At 44.8% G+C, this 17,226-nt stretch overlaps 1 protein-coding gene across 4 annotated transcripts in view; it reads right to left on the bottom strand.

Moving 5' to 3' along the window:
- The window catches only part of SZT2 (SZT2 subunit of KICSTOR complex), a 140,664-nt gene that overhangs the window by 49,580 nt on the left and 73,858 nt on the right, over window positions 1–17,226 (bottom strand). For all 4 annotated transcript variants that reach the window (XM_083157531.1, XM_083157532.1, XM_083157533.1 and 1 more), the window contains 12 exons: window positions 16,960–17,170; window positions 16,470–16,544; window positions 14,590–14,728; window positions 13,746–13,845; window positions 9,645–9,774; window positions 8,097–8,225; window positions 7,917–8,019; window positions 6,972–7,089; window positions 6,788–6,896; window positions 6,527–6,645; window positions 6,274–6,438; window positions 5,599–5,677 (listed from right to left, as the gene is read on the bottom strand). In XM_083157531.1, the coding sequence (XP_083013657.1) occupies window positions 5,599–5,677; window positions 6,274–6,438; window positions 6,527–6,645; window positions 6,788–6,896; window positions 6,972–7,089; window positions 7,917–8,019; window positions 8,097–8,225; window positions 9,645–9,774; window positions 13,746–13,845; window positions 14,590–14,728; window positions 16,470–16,544; window positions 16,960–17,170 (1,477 nt within the window). The remainder of the gene's footprint in view (window positions 1–5,598; window positions 5,678–6,273; window positions 6,439–6,526; window positions 6,646–6,787; window positions 6,897–6,971; window positions 7,090–7,916; window positions 8,020–8,096; window positions 8,226–9,644; window positions 9,775–13,745; window positions 13,846–14,589; window positions 14,729–16,469; window positions 16,545–16,959; window positions 17,171–17,226) is intronic.

The following is a 17,226-nucleotide window of genomic DNA, read 5'->3' as shown; positions in this document are numbered from 1 at the left end:
CCCCCATAAATGATGCCATTTCAAAAACTGCACCCCTCACAGTATTCAAAACAGCATTTTGGAAGTTTGTTAACCCTTTAGGTGTTTCACAGGAATTAAAACAAAGTGTAGGTGAAATTTCAAAATTTCATTTTTTTTTCGGATTTTCAATTTTAATACATTTTTCTAAGGAACACAGTAGATTTTACTAGAGAAATGTGACTAAAAATTGATTCCCCCAATTCTTTGGTTTTCATAAATATCCTATATGTGGCCCTAGTGTGCACGGTGACCAAACCACCGGCTTCATAATAGAAGGAGCACCTACTTGATTTTGGAGCCTCCTTTTTATGAGATTATTTTTTAGGCACCATGTAGGTTTCTAGGCACCATAAGATGCTAAAAGTTAGGAACCCCCCCACAAGTGACCCCATTTTGCAAACTACACCCCTCAGGGAATTCATCTAGGGGTATAGTGTACATTTCAAACCCCCAGGGGTTTCACCAATTGTGGTACAACTGGGCAGTGAAAATGAAAAAAAATAATTTTTCATTTTCACAGCTCAGTTGTATCAAAATTGGTGAAACCCCGGGGGGTTTGAAATGTACTCTATACCCCTAGATGAATTCCCTGAGGGGTGTAGTTTGCAAAATGGGGTCACTTGTGGGGGGGTTCCACTGTATGGGTGTTTCGGGGGTCATTCAACCAGAATCTGTGCTGCAAAATCCAAAAATCACTCCTTCCCTTCTGAGTCCTGCCATGCACCCAACTGGTATTTTTTGGGCACATGTGAGGCATTGCCGTACCCGGGAGAAATTGGGGCACAGATTTTGGGGTGCTTTGTCTCCTTCATTCCTTGTGAAAATGAAAAATTTTGAGCCAGATCTGCATTTTTGTGTAAAAAAATTTAATTTTAATGCTCGGGGGGGTGGGAGGGGTGCTGGCGCTGCGGCAGCCGGGTGGGTGGGAGGGAGGGGGGCTGCCGGGTGGGAGGGGGGGGGGGCTGGCGATCGTTGGTGATCGGTGCGGTATACGCACACACACACACACACACATATATATATATATATATATATATATATATGTGTATATATATATATATATATATATATATATATATATATATATATATATATATATATATATACACATATATATACACACACATATATATATATATATATATATATATATATATATATATATATATATATATATATATATATATATATATACACACATTTGCACATTATTTTTTATTTTATTTTATTTTTAACTTTTCCAGCAGCAGCATGCTGCTGCTGCTGCTGCTGCTGCTGCTGCGGGGGGGAGGGGGGAGGAGGGGAGCGCAGCGTGCGCTCCGGACGTAGCGGTGGAGCCGGGGGAGCTGCCCGGCGGGTGGGAGGGGGGTGCTGCCGCTCGGTGGTGATCGGTGCTGCACCGATCACCACCGTTTTCTGTGTTACCGAGCGGCTTAGCCGCCGGTAACACAGGAAACGCTGTGATTGACTGTTCAGATTTGAACAGCCAATCACAGCGATCGCCGACCGGGGGGGGCACCCCTGCCCCCCCTGGGCGGCGAGGGGGGATGTCTGCTGTCAGGGACAGCAGACATCTCTTAACTGTCACCGCGTCTATAGACGCAGTGACAGTTAGAAGCCATGACGTACATGTACGTCAAATGTCGGGAAGTACTTCCCGACCATGACGTACATGTACGTCAAATGTCGGGAAGGGGTTAAATGATTTTTAAGACGGTTTTCACCTGCAATGTGAAAGGTCTCAAGGCTCTGATCCGTTTTAAAGTCCCATTTAAGAATACCGTGTCATTACCCATTTCTGCAATGTGAAAGCAGCATTAGCTGGTTTAGCGTAAATGGGAGTCCAGGACCAAAATGTGTGTTATTATTATTCACACTGATGTTCACAAAATCACATTTAATTGGCACATAGGCTCGATTTTATCACAGTACTATCTCTTTATTGGTGAATGTTTTTTAGGTCTCTGTGCAAATGCTGATTGTAATTGCTGCACTGATTTATATTACCTTGCAGCGAGTGACTGGATAGCAGGGATAATGGTATTTTCTCAGCATGTAAATGTATATATTTTTACATAGGAGCCTGAGCTCAGAGAGCGCTGATTTATCACAATATAACACTTGATTGGCACATGGGCTCAATGTGATCACAGTGCTACCTCCTATGTTCAAATGCTGATTATATTACTACAAGAATTTGTATTGTCTCGCAGTACGTGGCTGGACAATCTTAATTGTGTCAGCAGTGATGATTTTATATTCTCTATGGCTGGCAGGTTATAATATTATATATGATGCCAGATAATTCTCCTAATTGGCACCCCTGACTACTGTCTCTATTGCGATAACTATGCAGTGTACATTCCTATGACAACCAGCTGGGAGTTATTTCAATACGGCTTATTCATACAGCAACTGACATGCTCCTCTATAACTGAGTAGGAACGAATGGTTAGCCCTGAAAAGGGCTGAGTCTGGTCGGATTATAGTAGTGTATGGTCACATATATTGCTGCAACACGCGGTAAGCAGACGCTCGCACGGCTGGAGGTGCCGATCGCGCGTTTTCGCTTAGCCGCTTCTTCAGGGCAAGCCGCCCTGCAGTTTCCGGAAGATTTAAAAAGGTTCTCATGTTATGGGCATCAGCCAATCAGGTTCAATGTGCGGTAAGTCCCGCCCTGCTGCTGCCCGGTGATTGGTCTTTTGCTCCCATCATTCTCCTGTGGGAATTCACATAGGATGATTGTATTTTCTCCATTAGTATAATGGAAACTCAGTGTTATTATCCAAAAATATAGGCGTTGGAAATGCCCAAATGGGATCAGAGTTCCAATTATTAATTGAGTAATGTGGAGATTCTGTCCACAGTTTTTATAAAAAAAATTCATTTTTGTAATGTCAACACGGAGAAGTGATTTCTGTATGTTCATCCCGATATTGTGGATGAGAATTGTTATGGTGTTGTTGTGAATGTGCCTCATGCCATGCCAGAGCATGTATAGGGGGACAGAGAGAAGAGAGGATTTTGTATACATAATATACACCTCCACAAAATCCTCTCTTCTCTCTGTCCCCCTATACATGCTCTGGGATTTACCTGATTTTTATTGACGTGGGGAGTGCCAAGCATAATGAATATACCTATACCGATGAAGTATGGGGAATCCGCCCATCAATAGTGAATACAATCCCCTAACACCTACATCTTTACCTAAAAAGTTAGGAATCACTTCCCTCCCCTCTTTTTCTTCCACCGATTGTGGAAACCCCCAGTCGATGGATGCAAGAAGATACAATAATTTGTCTCACCAAATACTGACCTTGATTCTATTTTTAGAGTTTAATTCACATGTTAATGTTAATTCTCACTTAATGTATTTATTTTTTTCTTCTCTTAGCACAGGGCAAGCAGCTCATCATCACCCTATTTCACTCACAATTCATGTATTTACATGTATGTATAGACGCATATATGCCAGCGGGTATGTAGACCTAACTAAATGGAGATATATGCTCCTCTGATATATCACCAATTCTTCACGGCATAACTGCCCCAAAGGGAGAACAAGATTCCTCCGCTCCCTCACCCCTCTTCCCTCCCCAAATAAATAATATTAACACTATTATTCCCTAGTTATTTCCAATCTAGGCATCACCAACATCTCTTATCACACCTACCATGATTATAGGTAGGACACATAGGACACCCTTTATGCCAATAATACACAGACGGACGTACAGGGTATCGATCCTACCTCACTTTATATGAATTAAATCACATCTTAGGGGTCATTATTGGTGAACCTTATCCCCCATTATCAACAGGATATGTATAACAACACCCATTTGTAACATCAGGAGGGACGAATTGAGACTTTCCTCTCTGTCTCAACACCATTATTCAAGGTGTCGAAATAGACAGAGAATTCCCACCTATACATAATATCCTCAGAGGCACATTCACAACAACACCATAACAATTCTCATCCACAATATCGGGATGAACACACAGAAATCACTTCTCCGTGTTGACATTACAAAAATGAAATTTTTTTATAAAACTGTGGACAGAATCTCCACATTACTCAATTAATAATTGGAACTCTGATCCCGTTTGGGCATTTCCAACGCCTATATTTTTGGATAATAACAATGAGTTTCCATTATACTATGGAGAAAATACAATCATCCTATGTGAATTCCCACAGGAGAATGATGGGAGCAAAAGACCAATCACCGGGCAGCAGCAGGGCGGGACTTACCGCACATTGAACCTGATTGGCTGATGCCCATAACATGAGAACCTTTTTAAATCTTCCGGAAACTGCAGGGCGGCTTGCCCTGAAGAAGCGGATAAGCGAAAACGCGCGATCGGCACCTCCAGCCGTGCGAGCGTCTGCTTACCGCGTGTTGCAGCAATATATGTGACCATACACTACTATAATCCGACCAGACTCAGCCCTTTTCAGGGCTAACCATTCGTTCCTACTCAGTTATAGAGGAGCATGTCAGTTGCTGTATGAATAAGCCGTATTGAAATAACTCTCAGCTTGTTGTCATAGGAATGTACACTGCATAGTTATCGCAATAGAGACAGTAGTCTGGGGTGCCAATTAGGAGAATTATCTGGCATCATATATAATATTATAACCTGCCAGCCATAGAGAATATAAAATCATCACTGCTGACACAATTAAGATTGTCCAGCCACGTACTGCGAGACAATACAAATTCTTGTAGTAATATAATCAGCATTTGAACATAAGAGGTAGCACTGTGGTAACATTGAGCCAATCAAGTGTTATATTGTGATAAATCAGCGCTCTCTGATACTCTCTGAGCTCAGGCTCCTATGTAAAAATATATACATTTACACGCTGAGAAAATACCATTATCCCTGCTATCCAGTCACTCGCTGCAAGATAATATAAATCAGTGCAGCAATTACAATCAGCATTTGCACAGAGACCTAAACAAACATTCACCAATAAAGAGATAGTACTGTGATAAAATCGAGCCTATGTGCCAATTAAATGTGATTTTGTGAACATCAGTGTGAATAATAATAACACACATTTAGGTCCTGGTCTCCCATTTACGCTAAACCAGCTAAGAGGACTGGAGACTCAGAGAGGCTTGGTAATACATGCACTTTCAGTTTCTCCTTGAACGATACAAAAGTAACATTCTGAAGGAATGGCAATACATTTCTTCTCTGTAACAAATTGATACAAATACCTAGCAGTGAATGACTGCAGAAATAAATTATACCCTGACGGGCAAAATTTGTACAGAGGAGGCTGGTCTACACTTGTGAAAAATACCACAAATAAAAATTGGACACACGCAGCACGCTCGCACGTGCATTTTTATTAATACCTTCCCCATCTGTATTTGTTGTATGTGTTTTTATATTTCGCTTGTTTTAATACGAAATCAATTAAAAGTTAGATTTTAGGACTCCATTCCTTTCATTGGTGCACCACACCAAGACAAATCCTTTTTTCTTCTCTCTCTATTGACCTATTGACCATCTATCTATATACGGTCTATCTCCCACCTGGATACTGCTCCTTACCTTTCCCTCCTGTGCCTTGTCCTCCAGGCTTATTATATAAGAAAAGGTCCAGTTCCGGAAGGGAGTTGTGATAATAATGCTACAAAAGAAACTCAAGGTTGATTTCCCATACAGTATACACAGTAAAAAAACATATTTATTCCAACACATCCATATAGGCCTCATAACATTTTACAGTCGCAGACCTGGCCAACCTTGGGACACAAGGCACACTTAACAGACCAGGTGTTATACATGACACAAGATTAACCCTTTGCTAAAAATGCCAGAATCGCCAGCAGCGACTGTTCTTTTAGTATAAATAACTCCAAATACAGCCGAGTCAATTCATTGAAATCTAGTTAAATATTGCACCCGTTGTGAGCGGCGCTGGCATTTGTTGGCACTCAAAGGGTTAATAGTTTGCTTGGCAATTTTCACACCTATGTTGACAAATTCCCTTTGCACTGAAACGGTTGAAGCCGAGTTATTGTGCCAGGTGCAGTTCTGACCCCAGTGTTCTCACTGAGAAGCAAATTACCGGGTCAAGCGTTTCAACCCGGTAATTTGCCTTTCAAAACAGGAAAAAAGGACAACTTTTTCTGAAGACCTGGACTTTTAGTGTGCCTTGAGGTCTGAGGATGGGAATCGGTTGCACAGAAGATGATGTGGATGAGGGCACTAGAAGACCCTCACCTGGAAGTGATGTTCTCCGTTACTGTCTGTGTACTTGGGTGTATGGAGGAAGATGAGCAGGTTTTGACGCAAGTAGTAGGCCATAGCTTGAAGGCACGGCAGAGAGGATTGTGGGATTGTAAACATCAGCACTTCCGTTGGGGCCGTTCCTCTGGGCTGGATAAACTGGAGATGAGAAAGAACCAGACTTTAATGGGGCTTTGTCATACGCAGACTTTAGGATGATGGACAATGAATGCACGTGCGCCCTCACCTCCACATCTGCTGGCGTCAGTTTGCAGTTCCGCTGCAGCATGACAGTGATAATGTCCAACGTGGTCTCATCGAGACGCTTTCTGAGAACCTTCACCAAGTCATCAGTGATCTCAGAGCCTACAGAAATGACATATATACAATAGGCATCACTGTGTTCTCCTTGGGCAAGTTCGTTTACTTGCTTCTGTATATGGACTCCTGTTTCTAGCCCTGTATCTCCAAAATGCTATATAGACCATGACTCATCACCGTATCTCACCTGCTTCTCCAACGCCGTGCACCAAGAGCAGAATATGCTTATCTATTTGCCCCACCGGCCTTCCAGAGTCTGAATTTCGGGAAGAAAGGTCCAATGACAAACGGCTACCCTGTAAAACCAAACGAGGATGAGACAGGAAAGAGGAGTAGAACACATCCAAACCCACCAAGTCCAGACACCTTACCATCATATCCTCTGAGAAAGCTGGCTCCTGGCTATGATACAGAGCTAAGGAACGTGACATCATTGACTGGGACAAGTCCATTTCCCACAGTCGGCCATTGCCGGAGGTCTCAGAGAGTCTGGGGAAAAAGGAGGAGAGACCCAAATCTTAAACTGGTGCACCTCATTTTCACAACTCAATACAACCAACAGCTAGGTTCCAAGTTGACTCCGTGGACAGGAGTTTGGACAGAGACTTTTTTCTGCAGCAAATGCTAAATATCAAAAGCAGTAATGGTCTCAAGTGCGGTTGCGTGACTCCAACATCAGGGGGAAAATTATCTACTGAGAAGTGGTTCTAACATGAGAATCAGGTGGTATAGTTCTTGTAAAGTTCTTGTCACTTATACCCCTTTCACAACGCATCTAATTACCGGGTTCATGCCAGTTTCTTGCCGGTTCCACCCGGTAATTGGTGCGATGTGAAAGGGGTTACCTGTTACAGCAAACCGGTAGCAACACGGCAATACGAACCAGGTAAAAAGAAGGGTTCTTACCAGTTCGTTGCCGTGTTGCTTTGCGGTGTGAACGGGTTAATCGAGTCGAGCAACCCATTTCCCGCTCACACTATGGAGGAGGCAGCGCCAGCTGTAAGCGCTGCCTCCTCCCATGCCCCCGATGGTGCTCTGCCGTGCCTCCGGATGAAGTCATCGAACCGGCAATATTGCCGGTTCACCGATGCAATGTGAACAGACCGCAAATGCAGGGTCGCACCGGGACTGAGCCATTTCAAAGTGCATTTGCGGTCTGAAAGCGGTATTACTGTACATTCTTCTGAAGAACTTCACCAGCAGCACTCGGGACGGCCTACGTTCTGAGCACATGGACTGATGGATTGCTGCTCTCTATGGGAGGAGAAGGCCTTTGCCAAGTAGCTTGCATTGTGTTTTACAGGCCAGATACATACCGGAGATAGAAGACTGATTTGGTGGAACGCTCCTGGTAAACAAACATGTTCTTCCGGTTGCTAACGGAGAAGGCACTGAGGACGGAGTGCAGAGACTGGAGGGCTGTAGACACACAAGGAAAGGGTTTAGAGTGATAAAATATACCTTGGTGCTCTGTGGCCATCACCAGTGTGAGTTACCTCTCAAGTTGGGTCCCATCTTAAGCCGCGGGTGGATGTGGATCACCGTGCTCCAGACCACGTCACAGGCAAAGTATCCTGGCATGAAGTGCATGGTAGCAGCCAGGTAATCCTCCTCTCCAGGGTAATCTGCAGGGCACATGGGAGGCATAAGTCAAGCACACGAGAGACACGAACGCTCACATGTCATAAAGATCTAGTGGATTTAAGGACACAGGGCATGATTTATCAAGCAGTGAAAAGAGTGGAGCAGTGGAGTTGCCCATAGCAACATAGTCAGCTTTGAGGTAGCATTTATAAAGTACATTTAAGAGAAATTATAGGTAGAACCCGATTGGGGACTATGGTCCACTTCACTCTTTTCACTGCTTGATACATAACCCTGTAGTTCACTAGAGATGTATATATTTATGTTATATATGTATTGCAATGTACAGTCTATCGTAGTCGCCTGTGTATAATGCTGTAGTCACTGGCCCAGTCTACCGTAGTCTCCTGTGTATAATGCTGTAGTCACTGGCCCGGCTTCTGTGCTATATTACAGTGTGTATATAGGTGCTGATCCCTTAGGCGTCTACTTATGACCCATGTCACTTTGGCCATGTGAAGTGTCATTTCTATCGCTTTACTTCTGGGCCCTGATAGGGCATTTTCAGTGTAAACGAGCGGGAAAATACAATAAAGAAGGGAAGGAGAATGGAGGCGTACGAGGAGGGATCAGAAGAGATCCCTCTGCAGGGATACTCTTCCCTTGACATTGATGAAACAAGCGGGTGGCGGCCCTACAGATGTGCATTTCTCTCCCTCTATTAGGACCTTATTCTGTTCCATTTGCATCCCCCATACCTGGTAGAGACCAGTTAGTAGGCCTAAGTAGCGCCAGGGACTTGGACACCCCAAATATACACCGCAATAGGTAGATGTATGTGAGCCCTGTCTTAGTTAGTAGGTTTGCCCATTCCAACCATGCCCATTGTTAATAGGGGTGTACAAGTCAGCACGCAGCCACGAATTCTCCATAGTCAGACACTGGCAGCAGGGGATACGGTCACTAGGTCTACAAGTATTGGGCCGACATGCATTAAGGTCGACAGGGTCATTAGGTCGACAAGGGGAAGGTCAAAAGTCAAAAGGTCGACATGGGGTTTTCACATTTTTTTGGGAGCCAACATGTGCCGACAGGCGGTATTTCATGCCCTACCATCCACTAGGGCGTGGTGGGAGAATAAAATAGTGTGCTGAGCATAGCTAGGCACCGTGCCCGAAGCATGACGAGCGCAGCAAGCCATACGAGGGGACGCGGTGCTACATTTCAGTGTACATGTCGACTGTGTCGAAATTCGGGTACATAAAAAATTTGAAAAACCCCCAGGTTACATTGGTTAATACAGTTCCATGAAGTGAGTTGATCATTGACTTTAGATAGACTACACTTTAGGAGAGGTGGAGTTTCTATCCAAAATAAAACAGGGGAAACAATACTTCCTCTCCAATTGCAAAGTTTCTGCTATACCGACTCTCTATGCAGAACCAAAATCTAGAGCTCACCTTCGTTGGTGACCATCCTCTGCCACTTGGATGTGTACGGACTCTCAGTCTTCCAGAGATCATCCTCGCTCTCTGCCACCAGCAGATTGTGGCACTGGTGGGTGTCATGGAGATTCTGAAGCAGCAGGCGCTGGGTTCGCAAATAAGGGAATAAATATGGGTGGAGTCATATGCAGCCAATAGATGTAAAGCAATGCAGGCCCTGACGTAGTGTAAAGTTATGCAGCTCGGAACCAGTAAACTAAACGGAGTAGAATCGGGCAAATCAAAATTGGAAAAGGACCTAGGAGTCCAAATTGACAACAAACTGGGGTGCAGTCCTCAGTGTCATGGTGCAGCTACTAAAGCCAACAGGATACGAGTTTGTATAAAAAGGGGCATGGAAACTAGGGAAGACAATGTAACTATGCCACTCTACAAGGCACTGGTTGGACCTTTACATGGAATTCGTAGTGCAATTCGGGGCCCCACATTACAAAAAGGACATTATGGAACTGGAAAAAGTCCAGAGATCGGCTACCAAGCTGATAGAAGGGATGGAGTCTTCAGGCTACAAAGACAGACCAGTCAAATTAGGAATCTTTATGCTAGCAAAGAGACTGGGGATACGGTCATTGGGTAACCTGCATGATGTTCGACACCATTAGATCGACATGAGTCTAGGTCGACATGGTCATTAGGTTCGACAGTCAAAAGGTCGACATTGGGGTTTTTCCCCTTTTTTTTTTTAGCCGACATGTGTTGTTGTGAAACTACACTTCCCAGCACGCCTTGCCATAGTTTTAGCATCCCCTAGTAGCAAAACTGTGGCAAGGCATGATGGGACTTGTAGTTTCACAACAACTGGAGGGCTATAGTTTGGACATGCCTGCCTTAAGGGGTGCGGATTGCCTTGCGATAAGATCCCGATTCGATCAAATTGGGATCTAATCGCACGGAAAGCAAAAAATGCTTTTGATTCTGACTATATAGTACAGATTTGTACTATATAGTTTTGCCTGCACATTCTATTTTTCTATTTTTGTCTAAAAAGGAGCACACATCGGGATCGGATCAACATCGAATGTGGCTGAAAACCGTTCGTTTTCGATGCGATTTTGCCTATAAAAGCTAAACCGAATAGAAAAATAGACTAAATCAAAACAATGTACACCCTATTATCCTGATCCGCAAGAGCGGAGGCAATAAATGGGAATTTGATTCCCTGCTTGTACATTCTACATCAGGGGTCTTCAGCAGGCAGCCCTCGAGCTTCTGCAGAATGACACATCCCATCATGCCCTGAAATAGCCAAACTGTAGCAGTGCATGCCGGGATGTGTAGTTCCACAGCAGCAGCAGGGCCGCGTGTTAAATACCCCCAATGCAGTGTGTGTTAACAGAGCGGAGTCAGGCAGCATTATTAAATATCAGGATTGCGAAAAGAAAACCTAAATAACTAGCTGGCTATTGGTGCAAAGGAGACTGTAAGGCAGTGATTTTAAACCTTTTTACCTTGCGGCACACTAAATAAGACTTTAAAATTGCCAAGGCACACCATGAGATACCCACAGGGCAAAACACATTGGCCACCACAGGGAAAAAAAAAACCTATTGGCCCCCACATTAAAAACAATCACACTGGTCCCCACAGGTAACAAAAATAAAATACATTGGCCCTTTACATGAAAAGAAGAGACCAGTAAATAACATTTGAACTGGTGGTGGCTATAAATGGGTTTGGGCATTTCCAGATGTGGGGGCACATTTGAGAACAGCTCAAGGCACACTAGTGTGCCACGGCACACTGGTTGAAAAACACTGCTGTAAGGTAACAAAGAATTAAATTGTTGACTTTGATTACCGTCTAGAGTGCAATAGACATATTGCCTGAAACAAGGTTTTTTTGCTTTCGAGAAATATCACATTTAATAACGGTTTCAATCATGCGTTCTGACTACAGCGCTGATGCCACAAATCCCTTCTTGCGGGGAATCACAGCAATGATTGTACACACGGAGACTCTTCCTGCAGGACTTGTGTGGTTTTTTACTCCCGTCTTCTCTTCAATTATTTAACACCGATGGTAAATAGTTTTCTGCTGTGGCGCTGTGCATCAGTAATCTGCTGCCTGCCTACACTGGCTGTTTACCAGCTTTTATCTGATAGATCGGCCAAACGTCGCAATCTCGTTTTACGCTAATTGCATTTTAATGCTCGGTACAAAAGTTTAAGTGTAACAATTTGGATGAGCACTTCTGTATTTTCAAACCTCAGCAAGAGAGATTAAAAAAGCAGAATGGAGATAAAAAAAAGGACTTACTAAAAGAAGAAGTTAGGAAAACGACGGGAAGGATTTTATTACGGAGATTAGGATAGAAGAGGAGGGATGTTACAGGACATCTAAAAACCCCTAAGAGAACGTTCGTGAAGTTAAAATTTATAGTTCTGCATTAACTTGATGAGGGAGATCTATTAATAATTACCTTTCCGTCTATTAAATATATTTCAACCCCTCCGATATCATTAGGATAGGGTCTTTATAGGATTATAGAACCTTCTAGAGGAGAATGGATAGAATGTGCTAGGTCAGGGGGTGGCCAAAACTGTCCTCAAGATCTACCAACGGTGCATGTTTTCCAGGCAACCTGTGGATCTATAGTAGGAATGACTGCAGCTGGTTTGAAAATGTGACAGTTAGTAATGACTGCAGCTGTGCTCCAGCTAGGTAACCTGGAAAACGTGGACCGTTGGTAGATCTCGAGGACCGGTTTGGCCACCCCTGTGCTAGGTGATCTGGAAAACGTGGACCGTTGGTAGATCTCGAGGACTGGTTTGGCCACCCCTGAACTAAGCCTTGAAAATTGACAAAACAGAGAGTGATAAGGTACCAACCAACCAGCTGATTGATTGCAACTTTAGAACTCTCCACTTAATAACTTTTCAATGTTTGGGACACCCCCTTACCACTAGTCTCACACACTGAAAAGCTTACCTGCCGATAAGTGCGCCATGCAGCAGCGGCAGTGTTTTATCGGGATCTGCAGGCTAGGAGGCAAAAGGCAGCACTGAGCTCCACACACAAATGGCTGAGATGTTATTAATACTGTACAAATCTGTGTTATCGTCCTGCTTCCCCCTCTATAAGATCTGAGAGCAGAAAGCGCTAGAGCGGTAGGATGCCACGGTAATACATCTCCCCTATATTTTGCATGTAACGATGTACATCTGGCCGTCACTGTGGGATATACTATATATCTGGGCACTGAACTGCAACTGCCAGATGAAGTCAGCGTCTGTTTGAATCTCTGGGTCAGGATGTATGTAAGCCCCCATTAAAATAACGGTCAATAGGGACCTGAGGGTTTGTAATGGGGATTTGGCTGAACTGTATTGATATAAACAGAAGATCCTATTGTTCTTTATTATTTTAGCAAGAACACATTAGGATTTATTTACTAAAGATGAAAGTTTATTGAAGATGGGATATTGGGCCTTATTCTGGTTCACTCTCAGAGGCAAATTCCTTCTCAAATGGACAAAACCATGCTGCATCGCAGGTGGGGCAGATGTAACATGTGCAGAGAGTTAGATTTGGGTGGGGTGTATTCAAAGTGAAATCTATATTGCAGTGTAGAAATAAAGAAGCCAGTATTTTCCCTGCACAGAAACAAAATAACTCAAATCTAATTCTCTCTGCACAAGTTACATCTGCCCCCCTGCAGCGCACATGGTTCTGTCCATTTGAGGAGGAATTTGCCTCTGAGAGTGAACCAGACTAAGGCTCATGGCCCCACAGTATCCAATCAGAATCTACTTTTTATTTATTTAGCACCGTCTAGAACATAATGGATAGAATCGGATTGGTTTCCCATAGCAACATCACATCTTCAATAGAACTCCCATCTTAGTAAATAAACCCCATTGTGTCAATAGGAAATAGTAGGGGGCAGATTCATTGAGCTCGGTGAAGTGATAAAATGTCTGTTTTTTATCACCGGCCAATCAGCTCCTACCTGTGAAGTTGCAGGCTTGCTTTGAAAAATGACACTTTTATCACTTCATTTTATCACTTCACCGAGCTTAATAAATCTAGCCCTAAATGACTTAAATGCTCCGTTACCTGGTTGACCACCCGGCAGATCTCTCCCACTTTCCTCACCACCAGTTCATGCAGTCGCTGACTCTCCCCCAGTTCTTCCACTTCACGGGCAGCCCCGGCACTGTAAGGACAAGAACACACAGAATGGATCTATGTCGACATAGGCATCAAAAAACCGTGGAGAACTCACGCCGACCTTTTGACATGTCGTCATTTTTTATGTCGACATTGTGACCATGTCATCCTAATGCAAGTCGGCCTATTTTTTATGTTTCAACCTATTGCCTGTTGACCTTGCCACTGTCGAACCGAATGACCTACACCCGTTTTACCTATCGCTGAGCGGACGGCACCGGTGTATTCCTTATGGCCTCTTCTAGGAAACTGCTGTATTAATTACAGACTGACAGAGATGGACAGACCGTGTTCTATGAAGAGACAATGCGCCTTATTCAATGCGGCCGCGAAGGGGTTAAACGGCGGGGATCGCCGAAAACAAGAAACCCTCACCGTTTAACCCCCACGCCGGCCGCCCATCCTATTCTACGTTCCGGAGGAATCCTCGCTGTCAGAGGACAGCGAGGATTACCCCAAAAACTGAGATTTGCGGCTAATGCAGGGAGCCCGCTGCATTTAGACAGGAGCCTCGCTGTTTTAGGGGCCTAGCGACGGGGAAACCGTGTTTGCAGGGGGTCAGTTGAATACTGACTGTGCGAGCTGTGCAGTCAGCACTTCTCGCTGTCACAGCTCGCAAAAACCATTGAATACAGACCATAGAGATCTAGCACTGATAGTGGTTCTCTGAGGACTGGATTGGGGAAACACGACATTACAGTACACACAGATGGAGGAAACGGCGCAGTACCTGGCGTGAGTGCAAACTTCCACCCAGTCTTGGTGAATCTTCACAATAAGCCAAAACTTTGGCATCACCGGGGAGCGTGAATCCTGCTCACTAATGAGTGCGTCCTCACACTCAGAGTCGCTGCTGCCGGCGTCGTACCCTGCAGGGGGGAGATCAGCAGATTGGATGTAACATTAACAGTCACACTGGAGCTGGAGTGACAGACAGAAGTTCCCTGCATTCTTCCTGATACCATGTTACTGCATACGTACAGCCCTGGTCAGCAGCATAGATGGAGACATTGAGCACTGGCAGCATTTCTCCAGGTTTGGGACGGATTCAGTATTGAATCCCGGCGGTCGGGATCCCGGCGTTCAGAATCCCGTCAGCCGAAATGCCGACAAGGGGGGGACGTGGATCGCCCCCCCTTGCGGGCTCGCTACGCTCGCCACGCAGCGGGCCCGGTGCCTCGCTATGCTCGGCACACTAATTTATTCTCCCTCCAGGGGTGTCGTGGACACCCCAGGAGGGAGAAAGTGTCGGCATTTCGGCGATCGGGATTCCGGCGTCGGGATTCTGAACGCCGGGATCCCGACCGCCGGGATCTTAACTGCATCCCGTTTGGGACATTCGCAGCTATACACCCTATATATTGAACATTACACCCCGTGGGCTCAGTGTGACCTACATAAGGGGGGGATTTATACAGAGGACAATTGGAGGTGTTGCCCATAGCAACTAAACAGATTCAATCTATCCATTTATCCATATTTTTCAACATGACCCATTCCAGGAGGGACAAAATGCTCTGTTCTTGGATCTCCTTACCAGTGGCAGTTGCAGGAGTTGTGAATAGAGCCACTTCTGTTTTTTGACCAGGATGTGACCTGAGGTGAGGGCGGAAGATGTTAGATGCCCACATTTATATTTCCCCTGCAGGTATAAGTGGATCCAGTGCAGGATGGGAAAAACAGAAACAGAAGTGGATCTAGCTGCACCCTTGCAGAAAAGGGCTGCAGAACTGTCAAAAATTCCAATAGGGGAGCTTACTAGAAGGGTTCTGGGATGGAGTGAGAGAGCCCACTAGTGAGTTAAGTGGGAATAACAGTGAAAGGAGATTTTTTTTCCACCCAGCTAGATCTAAAACCATTTACTCAGCATTCAGGAAGACCGGAACGCCGCACTACCAGAATCTGCAGCAATCTCCATCCAATACAACAGACAGACTATTGCAGTGATTAGGAAGCTTGGCACTCCAGGTAATGTTGAACTACACATCCCAGCATGACCTGCTACAGTTTTCATATTTGGCCATGCTAAAACTGTTGCAGGGCATGCTGGGATGCGTAGTCCAACAACAGCTGGAGGGCCGTAGGTTCCACAATACTGGAATCTGCCTGTATTTAATAAACGCTCACGTCGGGTTCTCGGTGGTAATACAGTGTGAGAGATGATGTATAGTATTACACCTCTGAACGCTACGTAGTGTAACCTTGTTGTAGTGAGGTATAAAAGTGCAGTTACAACGTGTGGGCACAGTACAGTATTATATAACCCCGGTCTTCCTATGTGGATGTTGTTATACTACCTATAAGATAATATCATGGCCTTAAGATAAAGTGAACCTTCTGTATGTGCAGCGTGATCGTCACAAGGCGGTGGGACCCACGCTCTCACAATTTAGAGCAATGGACGATGTCATTACTTACTGAGAGACAGAAATGGCTTACATCCCATTGGTGTCTCTGCACCACACTAACAAATGCCCAAACCATGCTGGCGGTATGTAATATTTATCACATGGTAATGATATTTTCATAGCACTTCTTTGTACCAGTCCTTGGCCACCGTATACAGAGAGGACACACATGGCACAAACACGTAACAAGATCCTGGCTCACCTAAGTGGTCGGAGTCCATACTGCCGTGACTGGAGACCAGACTCTGGACACGACTGGGACGTGGCCGAGACCCACCTAGGGTATGGACACGAGATTATTCTGACATGTACAGTGGCGGCTCCAGAGGAGGTGATGCAGAACAGTTAAAAATTCAAATAGGGGAGAAACACCAACTGCCATTCCAAACTGACCAACTGGCAGGGCCATCTTAACGTATGGCTGTAGACGGCCCTGCTCGCTTTCAGTGGGTGGGGCTCCCCTATTTGAATATTTGAACTGTTCCGCAGCCGCCACTGGTCATACAGTATACTGGGCACAGGAGCCTCGGTCAAGCACAGCACAAAGGGCTTACAATGGGTATTATCAGGTAAAGATGCAAAAGGTGGGGACAACCATTAGAGGATATACAAGTATAATACTCAAGAAAGTATTGGAAGGTCAGGTCCTGGCAGGAAAACTTGAGCTAAGAGAAAGGAACACAGACAAGTACCTGTGCTATTCATGGTGGAGGACTGTACGGACTCCGGAAGGCTGACCATAGAGGAGGTCTTCTGAGGTGCAAGGACTCTGTCAGCCAATGATGCATCAACAGCAGCTTTAACCCCCTGATCTAAGGTGCACATCCCCGACATCACAGAAGAGACATCGCTATCGGACACTTCCATGGCAGACGCCGCCCATTCCCCAGCATCCTCTTCTGTCTGTTAGAACGATAAGGTAACTGAGTTGTCGTGGGTCAACCGGAGAGTAAGCTTAC

This window comes from Crinia signifera, chromosome 8 (genome assembly GCF_055691185.1).
Source record: "Crinia signifera chromosome 8, ASM5569118v1, whole genome shotgun sequence".
Taxonomy (NCBI): domain Eukaryota; kingdom Metazoa; phylum Chordata; class Amphibia; order Anura; family Myobatrachidae; genus Crinia; species Crinia signifera.
The sequence above is the reverse complement of the archived record's forward strand: the minus strand, read 5'-3'. Positions and strand labels throughout refer to the sequence as shown.